Source organism: Phlebotomus papatasi, chromosome 1 (assembly GCF_024763615.1).
Source record: "Phlebotomus papatasi isolate M1 chromosome 1, Ppap_2.1, whole genome shotgun sequence".
In the NCBI taxonomy this organism is placed as follows: Eukaryota; Metazoa; Arthropoda; class Insecta; order Diptera; family Psychodidae; genus Phlebotomus; species Phlebotomus papatasi.
Genome location: NC_077222.1, coordinates 105,243,280 through 105,264,296, shown reverse-complemented (window position 1 = coordinate 105,264,296; position 21,017 = coordinate 105,243,280). Strand labels below are relative to the sequence as shown.

Below are 21,017 nucleotides of genomic sequence, written 5' to 3'. Positions count from 1 at the left end.
AATGATTTGCATTTCATTTTTACCTAAAACCTGAAAAGTCTGGAAGAAAAATCGACCAAAATCCTTAAGAACTCCTCTGAAAGCAACCATAAGCCCTAAAATTGCTTCAATGGTTGTCCTAGGACAGGGCCATCAACTTTCTTCACCTCCAATGCCAACAAAAAAAAATCCGTGATCTCATGAACCAGTTTCAATGCAAATTTATTTCTCAGATAATCTTCACGTGTCTCAAAAAAAATCCCCTCGAAATTCAAGTTCAATACAGAAGATGCTTTTGAGAGACAAGTTTTATAACTAAATATCCAGCATCTTGTTGATCTGCTTGATCTCCATGATCTGATTGTTGATCTGGCTCTTCCTGGAAATGCAAGAAGGGAAAGAATTAAGATGACTGAAAACCAGAAAAATTTAATTGGGAACAGTTGTCAGCGCCCTCACGTGGAGAAATGAGCTGTCAGATTCAATGCGAATTTACTGGAAGTTGATTCATTTCCTCTTGAACAGTGAGAAAACAAGGGGTAGAGGACTGTGACATTCAAGGTTTATTCGAGTAGCGGACAGACGATCTATTGTAAATTGTTCTGATTTGTCGGTCTGTCGATCTTTTGTAAATATCATCACGATTTTTCGACGTTTCGATCTTTATATTAGGAGTCGATTCTTCTACAATAGTCCTAAAGGTTATTTATTTGAAAGTTGTGTGCCCTTTTCCTTCATGACAGCCCAAGAGTAATATGATACGAGAAAGAAAATTTAGGTAGTATTGTTTTGACCGTGAATTGAGGAGCATGAAGCTCCGAGTTCTGGGCTCCTGAGAGCGAATAATTGGTTATTCCAGAGCCCGGGGCAACATACAAAGATCGTGCAGATCGAATTCGTTTTTGCAAAGAACATGTTGATCTTACGATCTCTACGCAGATAGCGGAAATCGGAACGATCTTTTGCAAAGATCATGCTGATCTGTCGATCTGTCGATCTTCTCAAATACCATGCCAGGTCTATTGATCTGTCGATCTTTAGCAAAGATTGTGCTTATTTGTCAATCTGTAAATGTTTGCGATTCTTGCAAACATCCTGCCGATATATCGATCTGTCGATCTTTAACGAAATTTTTCGATCTGCGATCTGCGATCGCTTCAAATATCGTGCTGATCTATCGATCTGAAGATTCTTTAAAAAATCGTGTAGATCTTAAGATCGCTTCAGAAATGGTGAAAATCGTCGATCTCTTGCAAAGATCATACTGATTTGTCGATCAATCGATCTCCACAAAGGTCACGCTGATCTTTCCATCTGTCGATCTGTAGCAAAGATTGGAATGATTAGTCTATCTGTCGAGTTTTGCAAACATCCTGCAGATCTATCTATCGGTCGATCTTTTGTAGAAATCTTTAAGATTTTTCCATCTTTCTATCGTTTCAAAAATCGTGTTGATCTATCGATCCGCTGAGTTTTTGAAAAGATCGGATGGATCTTTAGATCTCTGCAGAGATGGTGAAAATCGTCGATCTTTTGCAAAGATCATGCTGATTTGTCGATCTGTCGATTTTTGCAAATATCCTGCAAATCTATCTATCTGTCGATGTTTTGTAAAATCCTTACGATTTTTCGATCTGTCGATCTTTCTATCGTACTTACCCTACTTACCTAACGCTCTGCGGATTTTTGAAAAGGCCCTGTCGACCTTATGATCTCTACAAGAAATCGTCGATCTTTTGCAAAGATTGTGTTGAAATGTCGATCTGTTGATGTCTACAAAGATCGTGTTGATCGATAGATCAATATCTATCTTCAGATAGACCCATCTGATGATCTTCTCGAAAGACTGTGCTGATTCTTCTATCTCTTCAAATATCCTGCAGATCCATCGATCAGTCGATCTTTTGCAAAATTCGTTACAATTTCCCGATGATTCGAACTTTACAAAGATCGTGTTGGTCTATCAATCCTTGAATATTTTTTGCAAGGATTGTGCTAAAATGTAGATCTCTACAAAGATTGCTCTGATCTTTAGAGAGATCATTTAGATCTTTTAACCTTTCGATGTCTTCAAAGATCGTACTGATCGATCTTTTACAATCATCGTGTTGAACTCTTGAACTAGCAATCTCCGTAAAGATCTTTCTGATCTACTGATTCGCTTTGCATAGATCGTTTCAATCTTTTAACACAAGATCTGCATCAATACGTCAATTGACTACTCGTGGTCCACTACACGAGCCAAGTGTTTAACCTTCAGAAAAAATATCGAAAAAGTGCAACGGGGAATTCGTAAAGGATTACCTAGTCCTTGCGAACAAAAACAGTGTCAAAATTAAGAACCTGCGAACAATTTCAATGACAAAATCACTTTAGGGAGAATAGCTTTCGGAGGACGCCAACTTAACCTCACTTAATGTTGCGTTAAATGCTAAAAGCATCAAAACGTAACTCACATATCAGCAAGGATCTTCTTGATGACCTCTTCCCTTTTCGGCGGCAACTGGAACTCCTTCTGAATGTTCTGCTTCTCCCATGTTTCAATCTGCTGCTGATTCCTGCTAATCTTCCCCTTGGACACTTCAAGTTGCTTCAGTAGTCCTTTAGTGGCCACATTGATCTTCTCCACCTGTTGGGCAAAGTCCTTCTCGTCCTGCAGAGTAGAAGGAGCCAGCAGAGACACCAAACGAGCCACTTCTTGAGCCCTCTTCGACAGACTCTGCTGCCTCTCGTACATATCCTCATACTTTCCAGCCAGATTCTCAGCATTGTCCCTGATTCGCTTCTTCTCCATCTTCAGCTCCTGAATCTCCTCCTGTTGCTGCCGATTGAGCACCTGAAGGATCTCCACGCGCTTCTTCAGCTCCTGTCGACACTTTTCGTGTCGCGGGAAGTACTGCTCCCTCAGAGTCTGAGTAGCGTGCATCAGGAGCTCAAGCAGTTCCTGTGGACTGGGTTCTGTGTTATTGTTCAGCTTCAACAGAGGCTGCGACAGTCCTCCCTTCAGAATGGACAAAATCCTAGTCTCAATAGAATCTGCAAAGTATTTCTTCTGCGGAGAAACAGCATCGGTGGCTTGAGTTGTTTTTTGTGATTTCTCACTGTTCCAATCGAGCAGGACATTGGGATCCGTAATGAGATTGAGGGACACGACCTGACCACTTCCCAGGAAAACTACCAATCCAGCTGGAGATTGAAGGAGCGTAAATCCCAGCACAGGATTCACCTGACCAGAATTCAGGGCCTTGGTGCATAAGATGTACTCTGCTCGGCTCTCGTTCCCCAAATACGGAACCTCAGTATCCGCTTCATCTTCAGCTTCTGCAAAGTCATGCAACTGCTTAACGAATTCCAGGAAAATAGCATGAACTCCCGTGTTGTGATAGGCAAAGTAACGAGATTCTGTAGCGAGATCCCGACGCAAATGAATGGGACAGACATGAGATTTGGAATCGGAATTCTGTGGTAGTCCCAGTTCCAGTTCAACAGTCTCCAGAACATGAAGACGCCACTCCGAAGGAGAAATCTGCAAACTAGAATCAATCTTATCGAATGACTCGTTCCCTGCCTCTTCCTCATCAACGTCCAGCAACAAACAATGATGGATCTTCCCTGTGGACTCTGAAATAACAACGCAGGGAGGAAGACAAGGGATCACGAGAATGGAACAAGAACTGAGACCATAGTTGTCCAGCTTTCCCGGAGTCATAGTCAAAGGACCCTGCAATCTCGGCCTGAAAAAGTTTTCTTAGTTTAGCAAGGGATGACATCAAAAATCAAAATGAACCTCACTTTTTCGTGCTAAGTCCAGCACTTAGAATGTAAACGTTTCCGTTTCCACGCAAAATCAAAATCGGCCATTCGACTTTGTGACGAAGTTGTGCTGAAGCCTAAAAAACAGTGATTTGATAATCTTCTCCGAAATCTAAATCAAAAAAATCGTAAAAAAGACTTACACTAAGAAGCGTTGACTCACTCATGGTGTCCTCTCCAAATGGAAGGAGGGAGGATACTCTCGGGGGCGCAATATCAAAGTCAACAGCTGTATCCCCAAAGTCCGACAGAGATGGCAAAGTCGATCCGTTGCTCTTCATTTTGGGAACAGGACCAATACGCCAGACGTGCTTGAGGTTCTCCTCGTGGTAAACACGCAAGGAGTTGTCCGACAGAAGGACAATCAGGTGACTCCCAGTGGGAGATCCTGGATGCCATTTCACCTGAAGCACCTCCAAATGCGTATTATTCGTAAAGAGACGATCATCAAGGACGTGAGTTCTGAAAGAAAAAAACAACAAGGATTCTTATACAAAACTCTCATTGGAGTGGAATGAATACGTTCTGAAGTAAAATTTATGGCCACATCTGCCATATTTTGTAATATTTGTCAAGTGTTGCATTTATATCACAAAAGGAAATTCGGATTAAGTCAAAGGAAGATTCATACCAAGAAACTTTGGTTCAAATTTCCAGTTTCCTGGAAACGTTTGAGGATTTCTAAGTGTTTCTAGTAGGTTCCTACGAGTTCCTAAAAAAAAAAAACAGGAGATTTGACACCATGGCGCTGCGATCAACTCGTACGGCGAAAGTAGGAACCGTCGCGGCGAAATTGGGAACAGTTTTGCGAAATATATAATATAAGCAACAAATTTTTGACATTTTTTTCCTCTTAATTAAAAGTAAAAAATAAAGTAACCCTGACCCTGAGCGCATGAACTGGTCTATTTCCTTGATGAGAAAAGTAAAGGCCTTTAAATTAAACTCTAGGAAAAAATACTGATGGAGTGGATAGAAAGTAAAACCCAAGGATCCGTGACAGCAGCCTTCAATGACAATTGTCTTGGTAACAGTTGGTTTCTTCGGCCATTATCCTTATGACAGGATCCGTTACTTAGTAATCACGGAAATTACTCGTGCAGAATATGAGGTCGTAGTTATTAAAGAGGAACTGATCACTCTGTCGTCCGGGGCTCGGCTCAAACCCGACCTGATTGTGCAGAATCGAGAAAGACTCCAAGTTCGCGATTTCTATGATTGTTCTTCGTAGTTCCATTGTAAAATATTACGACTTTACAGATTAAGATGGACGGTCGAGACCTTGGGAGTCGGGACAATTAGTCCTGTATAATACCTCCAAGGTCCAAGGTCCCTAGTCTTGTTGTGAATGCTATAGTTATCATGTCACAACTGTGGAAAACATACGATGAGAATCTTTTAGCCGCCACTTCTTGTCGAACTATTAAAAAGTTACCATCTAAGCGAAGTCAAGTTCTAAAAAAGTGAATCAAAGCCTAATAAAATTATCAGTAAGTGTTCACAATTATCTGGAGAATTCTACCAAGTCAACCACTATCGTCAGAGCAGCCTATTTAAGAGCGAAATTCTAACTTGATTGGGAAAGTCAAAGACAAATTCCACAATGTGCATGAGGCAGAAGAAAGCGTGGTCAAGGAGAACTCGCCATCAACTGTTTGAGACTTTTTCTTGATTCTTCCGACCCAGATTCAGCCACTCACGAGGGATTCCACCCAGATTCAGGTGGAGAAGTTCGAGTATCTAGGGGTGTTACTCACGAGGGATGGTGATGGACGCCGAACAATCGTCGCGAATCGGTCAAGCTTCTTCAGCATTGAGGAAGCTTGGCGGAAGCGTGGTGAGGAAAGCCGATCTTAGTCGTTCGGCTAAATTGTCGGTTTCAAAGCTGTTTTCATTCCTATTCTTATTTGGTCATGAGATTTGGGTAATGACTGAAAAAGTAAGATCGCATGTACAAGCTGCCGCGACAAGGTACCTTCGGGCGGTTAAGGGAATCATTCGTTAAATTTGAGTAAGGAACGTATCGATTCGCGAGGAGCTAAAAGCCGAGGAGTTGCTTCTTCGGGTTGAGTAAAGACAGATTCCCCTAAAAACCTATGAAAGACTTCATGAGGCGTCTACCTCGTGGCAGATCTAGGACAAGGCAGCTGAATCAAATTCAGAATCTTGCCTTGGACCTTTTAGTGCCTTTTCATTAACCGTGAAGACCTTCCTGAATTGGCGGAAGATCGGCTGACGTAGGCTACTAACGTAGATGTCCTAACCCCGCGATCGTGATCGTGTGTTTTTGGGAACACTTGAGATAAATAAATTCAATTAGCACAATAATGGACCATTTCCATTGAGAAATTTCTCAAGAAGTTTGTTAGAAAATTCTCAATTTGGTTGAACCTTTTCGCATAAAAACTTAAAAAATAAAAATTGGGAACAGATATCTAGACTGTTCCTATCGGGAACAGCGCCATTCGTTGAGTTTTCTTATGATACTTGCATGCCAATGAGTCAGCTGAGAGAATTTCCATAAAAAAAACTTGTTTTCATTTCACAGTTAAGGTGTTTTTAGATGAAATTCAAATCAATTTGGGTTCTTTGAAGGTGAAAATAGTGCGTACAGTGTGGAAATGTCCCTGTATTGGGAATACGGTATGCCAAGAACAAAGATTTACGGTAAAGTGTTGGAAGTGCGTCAGAAAACAGTAACGTTACTGTTTTAAAGTGTTAATGGTTTCAATTATCCCTTACAATTCCCTGCTACAATTTGCGTTCCCAACTATTAAATATATCTTGATAGGGAGTGTATCCGGTGTTCGTCAGTGGGAAAAGTGGTCACCCTAAGAGGAAAATACTTTTTTGGTCTTGCCCAGAGCTTTCGATCCCAATATGGACCTTCTTCAGTGGTCGACTAAATTGTCTTTTCGCAGGTTTTTTTCGCAGCGAAAACACAATTTAGTCGACCACTGAAGAAGGTCCATATTGGGACCGAAAGCTCTGGGCAAGACCAAAAAAGTGTTTTCCTCTTAGGGTGACTACTTTTCTCACTGGCGAACACCGGATATACTCCCTATCCGCGCCAGTTTCCATTATTCTATTATTAAAGATATCCTTTAGTAGTATAGTGCCCGCTCTCTAATCCGGATCGGCGTAATCCGGACGAGTTATTGACGGTTACATTTAAAATCATTTTGAGATCATGTATGCATGTCTGTTCATCAATGAAAATGAATTATCCTGTGATGTTTCTGTATAATAAATGAAGTATAATAGCATAGAATTCTCTAATTTTGTCTTTTTAATCTTCTTTAAAACTTTTATTCTAATTCTACAAAAAAAATCTTGTATTTTCGAGACGTTGAACAAATTCAAAAAATCTATCCGGATTACGAAGCGGACATCTGTCATATTGTCTCCCAATCATCCGGATTACAAAGCGGGCACTGTAATGTTATGAAGGTCTCGGTTGTTTCTATCCATTTTTACCCAGAAGCTAAATCAAAGCAAAAAAATGTCAACGAGATGTTCGTATTAAAAACCGGGATTTTTGCGAGCTTTAAAGTAAATTGGGAATTACAAAAATCTGAAAATTTTCTCAATGGAAATGGCCCATAAAGAGTAGCCCCCTGGATGCCCCCTATAAGAACAATCTCGACGGAGTTGACAACAATCATGGCGAAGTTGCGAACAGCTGCGGCGAAATTGAGAACAGTTCCGGCGAGATTAGGAACAGTCGCAGCCAACATGGAAAACATGGATTCTCAACGACAAACCCTTATCCAATTTTTAATTTTTCTGCCCATTTTCAAACAATTCTGGATTATTCTTGGTGTATAAATGAAAACCCACCTCGGTCTTCATTGGGACAAGTTTTCGCACAAGTAAATGCACTTGAGAGTGTAAGTGGCAAAGGGTTAATAATTTCTAATTAAAGTCAAGTAAAATTTCTGACAAAAATTAACTATCAAATATTTTAGCATCTCTCCATCAACCAATTGGAAGGGTGTATTCTTCACCCCTTTTTAGTCTTTCTGTTCTTAACGTGGTATAAAATTGTTTGGAAGAATCTTTCTGGTTGAAGTATGTATAATTATTGTGTATATTAAATGACTTTTGCACTGGTGAAATTATCATTGCTAACACCCCCTTTTCTAATATTTGCTGGGGAATATACTGTATAAATCTACATATGTGGAAAATGTAAAATACATGTTTTTCAGTACAGTAAAACTTTTCGATTTATTTATACAACATAGAGAGAAAGAGAGAGAGAGTATATTTTGCTTGGGATATAGAAAACATCCCAGTCGAAACATTTAGCCCAAGAATAATAATTCAAGACAGTGATTAAGTCATAAAATTTATTAATCTAAAAGATTATGTGCTTAATTATGTAAGGAAATGTTGGAAAGTTATCACTTTTATGGGTATAATGTTTTCGTTCTCATTCACTCTCATCATCACCATTTTCCTCCCTTATCACCCCGCCCCCTTTAGCACTGTTCTCAGCCCAGGAAAAGGTGGAAAAACCGACTACAAATTCGCACGGGAGAAATTGCCATTTCACCTCTTGAGTGTGTGGCGAAAAGTTTAATTAATGGGCACCGGTGAGGGGGGGGAGGAAAAGGACTTTAGTGCTGAATAAAAAATTAGAAAAGAAATCAAGAGATCAATTAGCAAATTCATGACATAAATAATATGACACTGATACCGGGATATTCACCAATTAAAACTTTCTACCACTCCAACGCGCTTTCCCTCCTTGGTCAAATTAAAAAGATATGACAGTTGAGGTGAATTAAGAAAATGTGACTTTTCCCATTAAGATGTGAGAGATTTATTCAAAAATCACCCAAAAAACACTGAAGGAAAGGTAAGAATTTTCACCCAAAGATATTTATTTAAAATATTCCATCTCATCAACTTTCTGACTCTTCATACTTTTCAACTAGAAATTTTTCACCTATCAAAAGGTCCAGCATTTTCACCCCTTTTTCCCCCTTTCCACCAACATCCCCTTGCGTATTCCTCGACACATCCTCCCCCAACCCCAACATTCACTTTTTGACGACAATTTATATTCCAAATTGTATAATATCATCATCTCTTCGTCCCAAGCAGCAAGTTTTTGGTTGTATTGCTGAAAAACTCATTGAAATTTCCATCCATCCTCCTCTATTTTCCCAAACGCGAAAATACTCTCTCTTGAAATGTTAGAAGTTGGCGAAAAGAGGTAAGAAATATAACATTAAATTAATCCAAACTTGCTAACTTGGCTAATCTCGAATATTAAATATTCAAATTATGTTTTATTTTCTTCATTAACATTTATTTGATAAATATTTTGAACACTGTGAGTGCTATTTCTCGTAACCCCATTCTGCCCATATTCTTCCATCTGACACTCCATATCGACCACCAAAAGGGATCATGCATAGTCTTTTACCCCTTTCCCTTAGGCCACTTTAGACACTTTATTTTCGAAATATTCCACGACAAAAGGGATTGAAAATGAGGAGGAAGAACCCGGTTGACACATCTTTATGAAATTCTTATTTCATATCATGATTTACCTACTTAGGCTTTAGACACTACTCTCTTGAGCGTAGTAGCATTCAGAATGTATAAAAAGGCAATGGCGTCCACCGCCGTCTTAGCGTTGACCAACCTCCCGAGCCCAAACGGTTGAACATCTCACATTCAAAATTAATGAAAAGAAAAGAAGAAAAACAAAAAAAAATCACGATTAAGACGTTAATAGGGCTCGAATATACCGCTACTCGTTCCAGACCGTCACTTCCAAGACTAAGTGTCCAATATGAAAAATGCTTTTCCCCGATCTAAGCATGATGAGACAAGAAGACCTGGTGAATGTGCTAGGCTGCAAATACTCCTTCAGATAGTCAGATTCTTCCAATCGAATCAATTATGAGTAGTAAAACCGTAATGAGATATGGGTTTCATGCACCTGTTGGTCAATTGAGACCCTCAGAACAGAAGAGGACTATCGTATGAGCATTTCCATATTAAAATACATCAATCTAGCCCTGAATGACCCAATTGTGAGACAAAGAATTGAAATTATTGAAGAACTTAACTTTTGAATATCTTTTTAATCTTTCTCTTTTGATTTTTTGTTTTATTTATTTCTATATGTAATAATAAAATATTAATTTTCTGTGTTTTGGTAAAGTCCCGAACGCCAAGATCCTAAAAGTATTAGAACCCCAAATTCCCGAAAGTCAAAATTCCGAGTCTAAAATCCAGAACGCCAAAATCCTAAAACTTAAAATACCTGTATAGCCAAAATTCCCAAATTCAAAATCCAGAACGCTGAAATCTCCAAAAACCAAAATCCCGAATGGACCGCAATCATGAGAAGATTCAAATCCCGAAAAACTAAAATACCGAACAGGCCGAAATTTCGAAAACCAAAATTCCGACAGCTAAAATTTCGAATGGGACGAAATCCTGAGAAGGTTCAAATCCCAAAAAAATTAAAATCCTTAAATGATCGAAATTTCGAAAGCCAAAATACAGAATGTCGTAATCACCTAAAACCAAAATCCAGTACGCCAAGATTCTGAGACGGTTCTGAGATTCTGAGAAATTTTGAGACGGTTAAAACCCCGAAAAATTAAAATTCCGAAAAGGAAAAAAAATTATAAACCCAATCACCCAAATTTTCAATATCCTGAAAATCAAAATCCAGAACGCCAAAATAACGACAGCTAAAACCCCGAATGGGTAAACGGTTAAAATCCTGGGACGGTTAAAATCCCGGAAAAACTAAAATCCCGAAATGGCCAACATTCCAAAAGCCAAAATCTAGAACGCCAAATTCCCAAAAGCTGAAATCTCGAATGGACCGAAATCCTGAGAGAGTTCAAATCCCAAAAAGGCCAAAATATAGAATGCCAAAATCCCGAAAACCAAAATCCAGAACACCAATTTCCCAAGAGCTGAAATCCCAAATGGACCGAAATACTGAGAGGGTTCAAATCCCGAAAAGGCTAAAATTTAGAAAGCCAAAATCCCGAAAACCAAAATCCAGAACGCCAATATCCAGAAAACTAAAACCCTGAATAGTTACAATCCTGAGACGGTTAAAATCCTGAAAAACTAAAATCCAGAACGCGGAAATCTTCAGAAACCGAAATCCCGAATGGATCGAAATCACGAGAGACCGAAAATCCCGGAACCGAATATCGAGATAGCCAAACCGAATTCTTAGAAGTATCAGAATGTTGGGAACCGACGTTGATATTAACTCAAAGAACAAATCCGGTAATCGTCTGATGGGAGGAGGTTCAGCCTAGAATAAAAATTTCTTTTCTTCCCAGATCTTTCGGTGCTCTACGCAACTTTTTCAGTGGTCGATAATGTTGGGCTTTTCTGGGACTTCGTCTTGATTGGGGACAGGGATGATGTCTTTACTGGATACATTGATAACTGAGTTTACACACTTTTAGATAGCTTTACAGCAATTAACAAAAACTTTCTACAGTAAACAATTTCTTTAACTAAAAACTTTTTTTTTATAATAAATAATTAAATATAATAAATATCTCAGCTAGGGTAAGATGTGGTAATTTTGAATCATGTCTATTTTGAAATTTTGAGATTTAATCACTGTTTCGGATGGACAAAGAGGAATAGAAAACTACGAAGCAGTATAAGACTTTACGTTCAAGTGTACTTTTTCGTTGATTTTTTCCTTTTGCCTTTTAAAACTGATAGGAAATCTCACAGTTGCAAATTAGACATGATTCTAAATTACACCATTTTGCCCTACTGCCACGATTGCACTTTCTGTGTTGAAATTGATTGAAATTTTCTGTTTTGGGAAATTATTCTATACATTCATCTTGGTATAATTTCGTCCCCTTCGGAATTTTGACCATTCGAAATTTTGGCCTTTTCGAAATGCTTTTTGCCACCACGATTTTCAATTTTACTTGAAGACTCTAAACTATCAAACAGAATTTTTAAACACTGTGGAAAAATTGACAGTTATGGCCTCTACGCACTTGAGATAATTATGTCCATATTGGACAGTTTTACTAGACAAGAGTAGACAATTAGCTTCTATGAATCTAAATTGTTTAATTTTGAATTATCTCTGCTTTGAGATCGCAAGAAATTGATAGAAATTTTCGTCAAAAATTATCGTTTTGACAGAATTTTGACATTTCACCCGAAGGTAGTAAAAACGATTTTCCTTATTTTTTGACAAAAGTTCCTCTCAAAGTACAGTGCCCGCTTTGTAATCCGGATGATTGGGAGACAATATGACACATGTCCGCTTCGTAATCCGAATGAATTTTTTGAATGTGTTCAACGTCTTGCAAATATAATACAAGTTTTTTTTATAGAATTAGAATAAAAGTTTTAAAAAAAGATTAAAAAGACATAATTAGAGAATTCTATGCTATTATACCTCATTTATTAAACAAAAATATTACAGGATAATTCATTTTCATTGTTTAACACACATGCATACATGACCTCAAAATTATTTTAAATGTAACCGTCGATAACTCGTCCGGATTACGGCGATCCGGATTAGAGAGTGGGCACTGTATAGCGGTTTTTAGCCTTGATTTCGGACTAAAGGTGTCTACACATTGGAAGCAATTTTCGTCAAAAATTGCGTTTTTGACAGAAATTTGACGTTTCCCCCTACAACGGTGCAGGGAATTTCCTTCAAAAAAGCAATTTTTGTCAAAAATTTCTCCCAATGTGTAGAGGCCATAAGAATTGAGTTTACTGTGCTAAAAAAGACAGAAAGAAATTTTTTAAAATTGTTAATTTCGAGGATGCCGGTATGGTCAGCTGGGACAGACGAAGCCGATGGAATTGGCCTGTGAAAGGCAAATTCTTAGAAATGACTGAATGAGTTCAGCTGAAGAAATCCCTTCTTCAGCATCCACCAGCGATATTTGACGATATCTTATGAGTCCCCTCCTCCATTTCCACCTACTTTTCCACGCACATCCTCCAAAGCCAAAAGTGCCAAAAGTCGATGGAAATAGGAGAAACGTGGCTCAGACGTCGACTCATCCGCCCAGCCATCCAACTGGATAATGTATTTTGTATGTTGATTTTATAGGTGAAAGGGTTTTTGGAAATGGCCAAAATTTTCCAACCCCCGTCCATCCCCCTTGGAAAACCCTCTTCTCTTTTTGTGTCACCATCAACCACCCCAATACCACCACCCCCTGGGCGCTAAAGCATCATGGCAACAGATGACTAAGGCCAAACCACGAGGAAAAGACAACCAGCAAATGATACAAGAGATGAGGCAATTTTGTCAAAATTTCTCTCTATGAAATAAAACGAGGTGTAGTATGATAAGTACCAGATATCATATCATGTGTCAGCCGATTATTATTATAATATAACACTTTCATTCTTCTGAAAGTACTTCTCATCCTCCAGCACCTTCAACCTTACTCCCCCCCAAAAAACATTAAAAATCTTCCCAACCCCATCACCTTCACCAAAAGATAGTCCTTGTCATTTTTCCACCCTCTCCCATCAACCTCTTTCTATTCATTCCGCAAATATAAATTGATATTCTTTACACATTTTCGCGCTCTTTCTGCGCCTCCGAAAATCCCGGAGGTTTCGCCAGAAAAAGGGTTAAAGAAAGTGCGATTCGAGAATTAATTTGAGAGGTATGAGAATTTGGTGGTAATTTTTAGCATAAAAGATATGATATACACACGTGTGTTTCTCACGTGAAATATAATTAGGAATTCTAATCAGGCGATTTAAAATAATTCGCTAATTTAAAGTTTAGCATCCAACACCGACATTATACACAATTTTATATGCATACATATTTATTAATATGAAAAACCACCCTTTCAAAACCTTTTCCCTAACCACACTTTTCACATTTTCTAATTACATGCGTTAAATGTTACAGTCATTTCTATGCCTTATCGCTTTATATGTTCCTCTTTCGTACACGCATTTTCACGTACGCGAAAAATTACTTCAATCTCCGTCAATGTTACAATCTACCATCAAGATTGTGGTATTAATATGAATTTGAAATTATCCCTGAGAAGTGTTAGTGGCGCCATCTAGGAATTTTGGATATTTAAGACTTCTGAAGTATTTTTGTGAGCAATCTCAATTCTAAAATCTGATTTTCTAAATTGATAGCCGTAGATAAGCCAAATGATGAATGTCTAAATTACAAATTAGAATTCCTACTAGCGTTATCTAAGAATAAAACTATACAGCAAAATTTGAAATGCCGGACAACGCACAATTCTAGACGAAACAATTAAGAAGTTCAAACTTTGAGAATCTAGTAATGATAAAATTTTCTAAGACTTCTCTTAAATAATCTTCAAATAGTCCTATAAGGACAAAATTCCGAAAGCCAAACCCTAAAAGTCAGAGTTCCGAAACGTTGGGATTTTGGCAATTTCGGGATTTTGAATGAATTTTTGGATTTTGAATGAAAGCATTTATTGTTTTCTTTCCTTGTGAAAAAAGTATTTTAAATTTAAAGGTTTAGTGATTAGTGCCTTTTTCTTGACACCAGAAAAAGGAAATGTATTGGCCAGGAAAGGTTCACATGTAAAAGTTATTTTGTCGTTTTAATATGCTTGTAAATTGAGTGATCCAATTAAAAGACCATTTGACCCAATTAGCGAGGAGGCGATCCACTTAGTGAACGCTAACTTATTTCAGTATTATCATTATTTTATAAATTTTATTTACATGAGCTTTACTTTGTTTAATTACATGAGCATTACTTTCTTTTTTCTAAACTTTAAAACTTTTCTAAAACTCCGTGAATTTATACTATAATTGCATAGAAGACAGATTGTCCTATTGTTTACCAATAAATTGAATTGAATTGAATTGAATTTTAAATCTTTTTTTATATTATGTTTCTGAATGAAACAGTGAATAATTCTATGGACTTAGAAGAGGTAAAAAAGAATTTCATCAGTCCAAAAAACAAGATTTTAATTAGCACTTTACTGAAAACGATACGGTTACCGCACCTTACTTATTATACCTTTAAACTTAAAGAACTAAATATTAGTTGAGTATAACATTTAGAGAGATTTTTTGGAAATAGTTTTATATTTCATTTTCCGAAACCTCTGAGAAAATTTATTTTGTTTTCTGTATTTGTTATTTTTAATAGAATTTCCCATTAAGGTAAAATACAATTTTACTTATAAAACGAAAAATTCGAACTTAATCGTTTGTTAGTTCAAACATAATCATATGTTATTTTCGAATGTAAAAGTATAGGGTAACGTGTCGTATTTCGGGACACATTTTAGCACTTTTAAATTTCAAACGGCTTAACGACTTCTCAAATAATTTTTTTCTTTGTTGGTACAAACAATATGTTCCTTATGCTATCCACAGAATAAGCAAAAAATGTAAAGAAGGAAGAGTGGTATATTTCGGGATGGTTAGATATTCCGGGACAGACAAAAACCGCTATTATGCTAAATTTCACCAAGTCTGATTATTTACTTTTAAGTAGAAGTTCTAAACTTCACTCTTTCATAGAAATTTTGTTAAAATTTCACTTTTAAAGTGACTTAAATCGAAAAAAAACTAAGCACTGTTTGTGTTGACATCTGCAAAATTGACCATACTGAAGGTCTTGTAAAAAGTGAAATATGACACTCACAATTCACGCGTATTTCCCGCTTTAAATAAAATAAAATTTCAGAAGTCTTGTGTTTATCTGATACGTAAAGAGCTTAATATTTTATATAGAACTTAAAAATAATTAGAACACAAATATTTATAGGATTTTTGATGTGTCCCAAAATGCTCATATTATGTCCCGAAAAGCACCTTGTCCAGAAATACCACACGTTACCCTATATGTGTTACAAAAAGTAAAAACCAATCAATTTTCTCCCTTTTTATTACAACAGAATAAAACAATTACTTAAATTAAGCTTTAGGGAGATAAAAGTACAATATTTATGCTGTTTTCTGAAATATAAGAACTTAAGTTAAATTTTTTTTTATTATGTTGAAAAAAATTTTTAAAGAAAATATGCGTGATCTGTGTAACACCTTAATCATGTTTTATATTATGTTGCCTTTCCAATCAATAATTTATTATTATTTTACATTCCAGAAGCCTAATGACAGTCCCAAGATTATGAATATGTTTACGATTTTAGAAAAGGTTTTGTGGAAATTGTTAGTGGCGCCATCTCAGAATTAAATAATTCCCTCTTTGAAATATCATTCATTTCATTAAGGTCTTTTTATGAATTACGATTTGCTCACCCTGCAGTGTCCTGATTGATCAAAATTTGGTAATTATAAGAAAAGCTTTGACCACTTCTGAGACTTGTTTTCGAATTTCTAGCATTCTATAAAACTAAGGCATAGTTCCAGTTTCAGTTCGATCTCGTTTCGTATTCAAGTAATACCCTTAAATTGCTTCAGAGTGTGTAAAAGCCTACGCTTCGATAGAAGGAGCTTTTTTGTGGTTGCAGTCCAGGAAAAAAAATCTGAAGCAGGGAAGAGATTGGGTGGAACAATATAGGCGGACCTGTTTTAATTTTTAAACGGCTTTCAGATAAAAGTTATACCATTTTAGAATTTCCATCCCACCACTGAGGAATGTATTTTTTTTCTAGGCAACATCTAAAGGGGGTTGTAGGCTGCCACCCAGATGAATTTGTTGCTGAGTGTGATGAAACAAAAGGCCCCTTATGGACTTCGTAACCCTTCGCAGCAGGAGCGCTTTTTAATTCCCCATATTATGTATATTTGTGTGCACAAAGTCAACTTCCTCCTGCAAAAATTGTCCCTGTTTAGTCCACCAGATGACCCATCGCAGTGTCATTCTCGTGTACCTCACATGTGATCTCTGCCATGAGCAGGGTAGTTGGGGGATTTTAAGTGAATGTGACCAACCCCCAGCAATGGAAGACGATGCGGGGGATGATGGCCACAGGGACTTGGTAGTGAAAATGTTTTTTTTTTCTCTAATTTATGAGATGGCATGATTCTAGGACACGAATTTAATTATTATATTTCTGTCGTGATATTTTTCTCATTCATATATTTTTCTCGGTAATTTTTTACACACCCTCTCCACACGATTTTTTTTTCGGTGTATATCTTGCCTTTTTGCTATCTCGAGGGGGTTGGTGATGGTATATCACCATTGGTGTATTGCATTTATAATGGGGACATATAAAAAATATTCTCTAGGAGCTTGTTTCATTTTGATAGAGGGGGGGATGGAGTAAGGTTAAGGGATGGCTGTATGAGCAGAATTTTATACTAACTTTTTTTCGCTACATTTCTCGATAATTTATTGTGATATTACACGAGTGAAGCATTCAGGGAGAGGGAAAAAATGACACGAGGCAAGTAAGAGTGTCCAGAAAATGGGAGATAATTAATTAGTGTCTCACTGTCAGGGATTCCTCTCTATATTTTGCATTAATTTAATTTAATTAAAAAATCATTGAAGTCTTCTGTCTCTTACTTCTGCGGAGTCTTTTTTTCTGTTTTGTTTTGCGACTTCTGTGTAAAAGTACAGGGAACTCTTGCTGAATATTCCCAAAGATCCTAAGAAATTATTTAAATCAAAATTCTCTTACTGTATTTTTTTCATTTCAATTTTGTAATAAACTCGACTTGTGCGTTTTTGACCACGCCCATAGAATTTTTAGCTACGCCCCTTGAAGAGCTATACGGGCTCAAAACCCCCCTCGATTTCCGAGACCGCGGATCAATCGTCTCACAAATGGATATGAATCAAATTTCGTTAGGCAATTAATCTCTAAGAAAGCCCAATTTGTATTTTCACTAAGATTAGTTAGAGGCGCTATCTAGGAATTAGCGCTAGTTGCTTATGAATCCATTTGGCCTCTTCAAATTCCTACTGAAACAATTCATCACTGATTCATTTCAAAGCCTTGAATGACAAGTTCTTCCAATTGATTTTCTGGATTTATTGTTGAATTACGAATAGCGCCATCTAGGAACTAAGCCGTATTAAAGATCTTTTTATCAGAATAACTCTTCAAACTTGTAATATTCTAGTCACTTTTCCGACGCTAAGAAAATTAAAATACAAGTGCTCGAACAAAATTCAATCAATCATATTCATTTGTGCTGAAGATGATTAATTATTCAACTTGATACACCATGAGGGAATAAATGTGTTCGAGAGCTTGTCTTGCATAAATTAAAAAGTAATTAAAAGCAATCAGAAACAGTAGAATACTCTGAAAACTCAAAGAGATATTTTCATCAATTGAAAACCCAAACCACTTCTTCCCTTGTACCTTCAAAGTTTTCAGTTAAATTCACCATCAATTGTCTCATATTCAATAAACCATCAGCCGCATAAATTGAATCTTCAGTACAGAACTGAGAACAACAATCAAAGACATGGAGTTGCAATTAAAATTCAATGGTGGTTTTGGCAAAATTAAATGAAATATTTTCCTCCAATACACCCATCTACTCATTATTCCGTTGGAAAATGGATTTTTGGTACAAGAAGTTGATCTCCCATTGAAATGATATTTTTGCGTAGAAAATGGGAAGAAAATAATTTATAATTTCCATAGAGATTAATTTATTGGTGATGGTTTTGTTGGTGAGACAAAAACAATTGAAAATTCACAAACATTGTACAATGAAGTGAATCGAATTGTTATTTAAAATTTTCCATAGGCAAAACACCCCCCAACTGCCGGATCAATTTTTTGGGCACGAAAGACAGTTTCCCAGTGAAAATGCAAATCAAATTATTCCTGAATATTAATATTCTCCTCTTTGATCCACTGCTCTGTCTACCACCCCAAAAAACGGATGATTTTTCCACCCGAAAACCTTTTTTGGCAGAGACAATGGATGCAAAATCGAGGGAATTATTTGATAAGGGATGACTGATTTTGATTGGATCAGAAATGGTCAAAATTCTCGTATCTTGAATATCAATTTTCCACCTTGAGATTCCGGGATTTTCCAATGGAAAGGAAACACCTCTGGTAAGGAAATCCATAATACATTCTTGTACATCACGGGGTATAACACACACTTCCCAGAAACATTTCGTAGAGATGGGTATAAGGGGTGTAAGCTAAAGAAAAGCCACCCATCTACACCACACGGAAAATTTTATTACATTAACCCTTTGGCTATTATTACTCCAACTTTACTCTGTTTCAGCTGAACGGGTAAACAGCAAATTAAATCGGATTTACTGATGAAAGATGAACTTTATGAGTTATAGATTAATCGCATTGTTTCAGATCGTTGAGCACTAAATGTGATTTGCATCAATTTCTTGCAATGAATATTCATTTTTCTACCATTTCTTGACTCCATGATGGCGACATTAAGACGATGACTTAACTATATTATTCTTATTTCGAAAATAGCTTTCGGAATTCGATAAAATATTTAAAGTATTGCAAAATCGTTACGTTTATATTTGATTAACATTTTAAAAAGAGTTACAATGAATATATGGTTCACACCATTTATTTATCGCTTAATAGATGCACGCTGAAGCAAATACAAAGATTAAGGAAACTTAGTTCTGAGATGGCGCCACTAACAATTTCAACAAAAATATTATTATTATAGGGTGGAATCACCACTTCTCGCCAGTGCCCCACTTCTCGCCACGTATATTGAAATCGCTATTTTTCGCCATTTATGAAATAAATGAGCCGCAAAGTTACTTGTATTTTTATTACTGCTACGTATAGAGTCAAAGAACACTAATTTTATGTTTTGAATTTAAATGTTTGAGCATTTTTTAGAGGAATATTTTAAGCAAGTGCATCGAATCCAATATTTCTTACCAAATATAGTAATTGTCATGAAACTTTTTTCGAACAAAATTTAATTTTTGAATAAGTAATTTGCCTATTAAACATTTAATTACATTCGGCGAATACATAAAATTTGTATTTAGTTAGTTAATATTTCATTTTATATAATTTTTATGTAAAAATGAGCCATGGCAGAAAGTGGTAATATTCTAAAATTGATTCACCACCTGTAGCCATAGCTTTTCAATAGGCGACGCTAACTTCACTTCATAGATTCTCAGTTGTCAAATCTACTTTGTTTACTTTCTGCAATAGTCTAATAATTTGATTTCTCAAATAAAAGTGAAGAATATCATTTAATGTGAGTAATAATAAGGTAATTATGAGGAAAAAGAAATGCTGAATGTATTCTTTGCATATTATTGCTCAAGATAATCGAGTTTGAACTTTTCCAAGTGGGTGGCGGGAAGTGGTTACAGAACTGGCGAAAAGTGGTAAAAAGTGGCGACGAAGTGGTTATTTTTGCATTGTTAATAAGAACCAGTTGTTTAGGTACTCCCGCGTTAAATTGTAGGACAATTGTTTTGACGAATCTAGAGCCAATATATCTAAGTAGCTTTGTGTCAAATTTCAGTTATCTGATAATAAGGGGTCAAAAGTTATAATTCAATTAATTTAACTTTTTCCTAAAAGTGGCGATAAGTGGTTACTCCACCCTATTTATAAATTGACTTGTTTTCTATCTAAGTTTATATTTCTAACTGTTTGACATTTAGCTCGTATAATGTTTAGAGACACGAAGAATGGGCGGAAGGATGAATATACAAATATCTTAACGTTCTTTATCGAAACTGTTCGGTCGCAATCTAAAAATAATGTGATAGTGGCGCCATCGCATTTCTTATAAACATGACAGTCAAATCTATGGCTCATTTCATTATTATTTTTTTCTATTTCATAAAGAGTCATGAAGAGTCTACACTCTGGCGATAGGTTACTATTGCTAAGACAGCGGTGGCCTCAATTACTTAAACACACAATTCTTCATTTATCTGTCAAATTGGCTTTTAAGAATTCTTTTTATCGATTTATTTCAAAAAAATAAATTGAAATAACTTCAAAATGACAATTTCTCCATAGATAGAAGACCACGAAAAAGTATACTGAGAGAAATCCGAAAAAGTTAAAATAACATTACGGAAATGTTAACTGTACCCTGCAGTATTGATCCAAAATCGGTGTAAATATTACCCTTTTTAGGTGTATTGGGGGTTAAAGTTACCCTTTTTAATGTTAATTTTACCCTTAAAAATGTGTAAAATTAACATTAAAAAATGTTGATATATTTTTACACCTAAAAAGTGTTAAAGTTATGAGGAAAAAAAAGTTAATCGCACCCTCTTTTTTTCTCAG

At 36.4% G+C, this 21,017-nt stretch overlaps 1 protein-coding gene across 1 annotated transcript in view; it reads right to left on the bottom strand.

Moving 5' to 3' along the window:
• Positions 1-177: 177 nt before the first annotated feature.
• LOC129799055 (nuclear pore complex protein Nup88) overlaps positions 178-21,017 on the bottom strand; it is a 172,275-nt gene continuing 151,435 nt past the window's right edge. Inside the window, exons 3-6 of the mRNA XM_055842658.1 lie at positions 3,936-4,254; positions 3,772-3,869; positions 2,436-3,713; positions 178-358 (exon numbers count right to left, since the gene is read on the bottom strand). Of these exons, the coding sequence (XP_055698633.1) occupies positions 295-358; positions 2,436-3,713; positions 3,772-3,869; positions 3,936-4,254 (1,759 nt within the window). The 3' untranslated portion in view covers positions 178-294. The remainder of the gene's footprint in view (positions 359-2,435; positions 3,714-3,771; positions 3,870-3,935; positions 4,255-21,017) is intronic.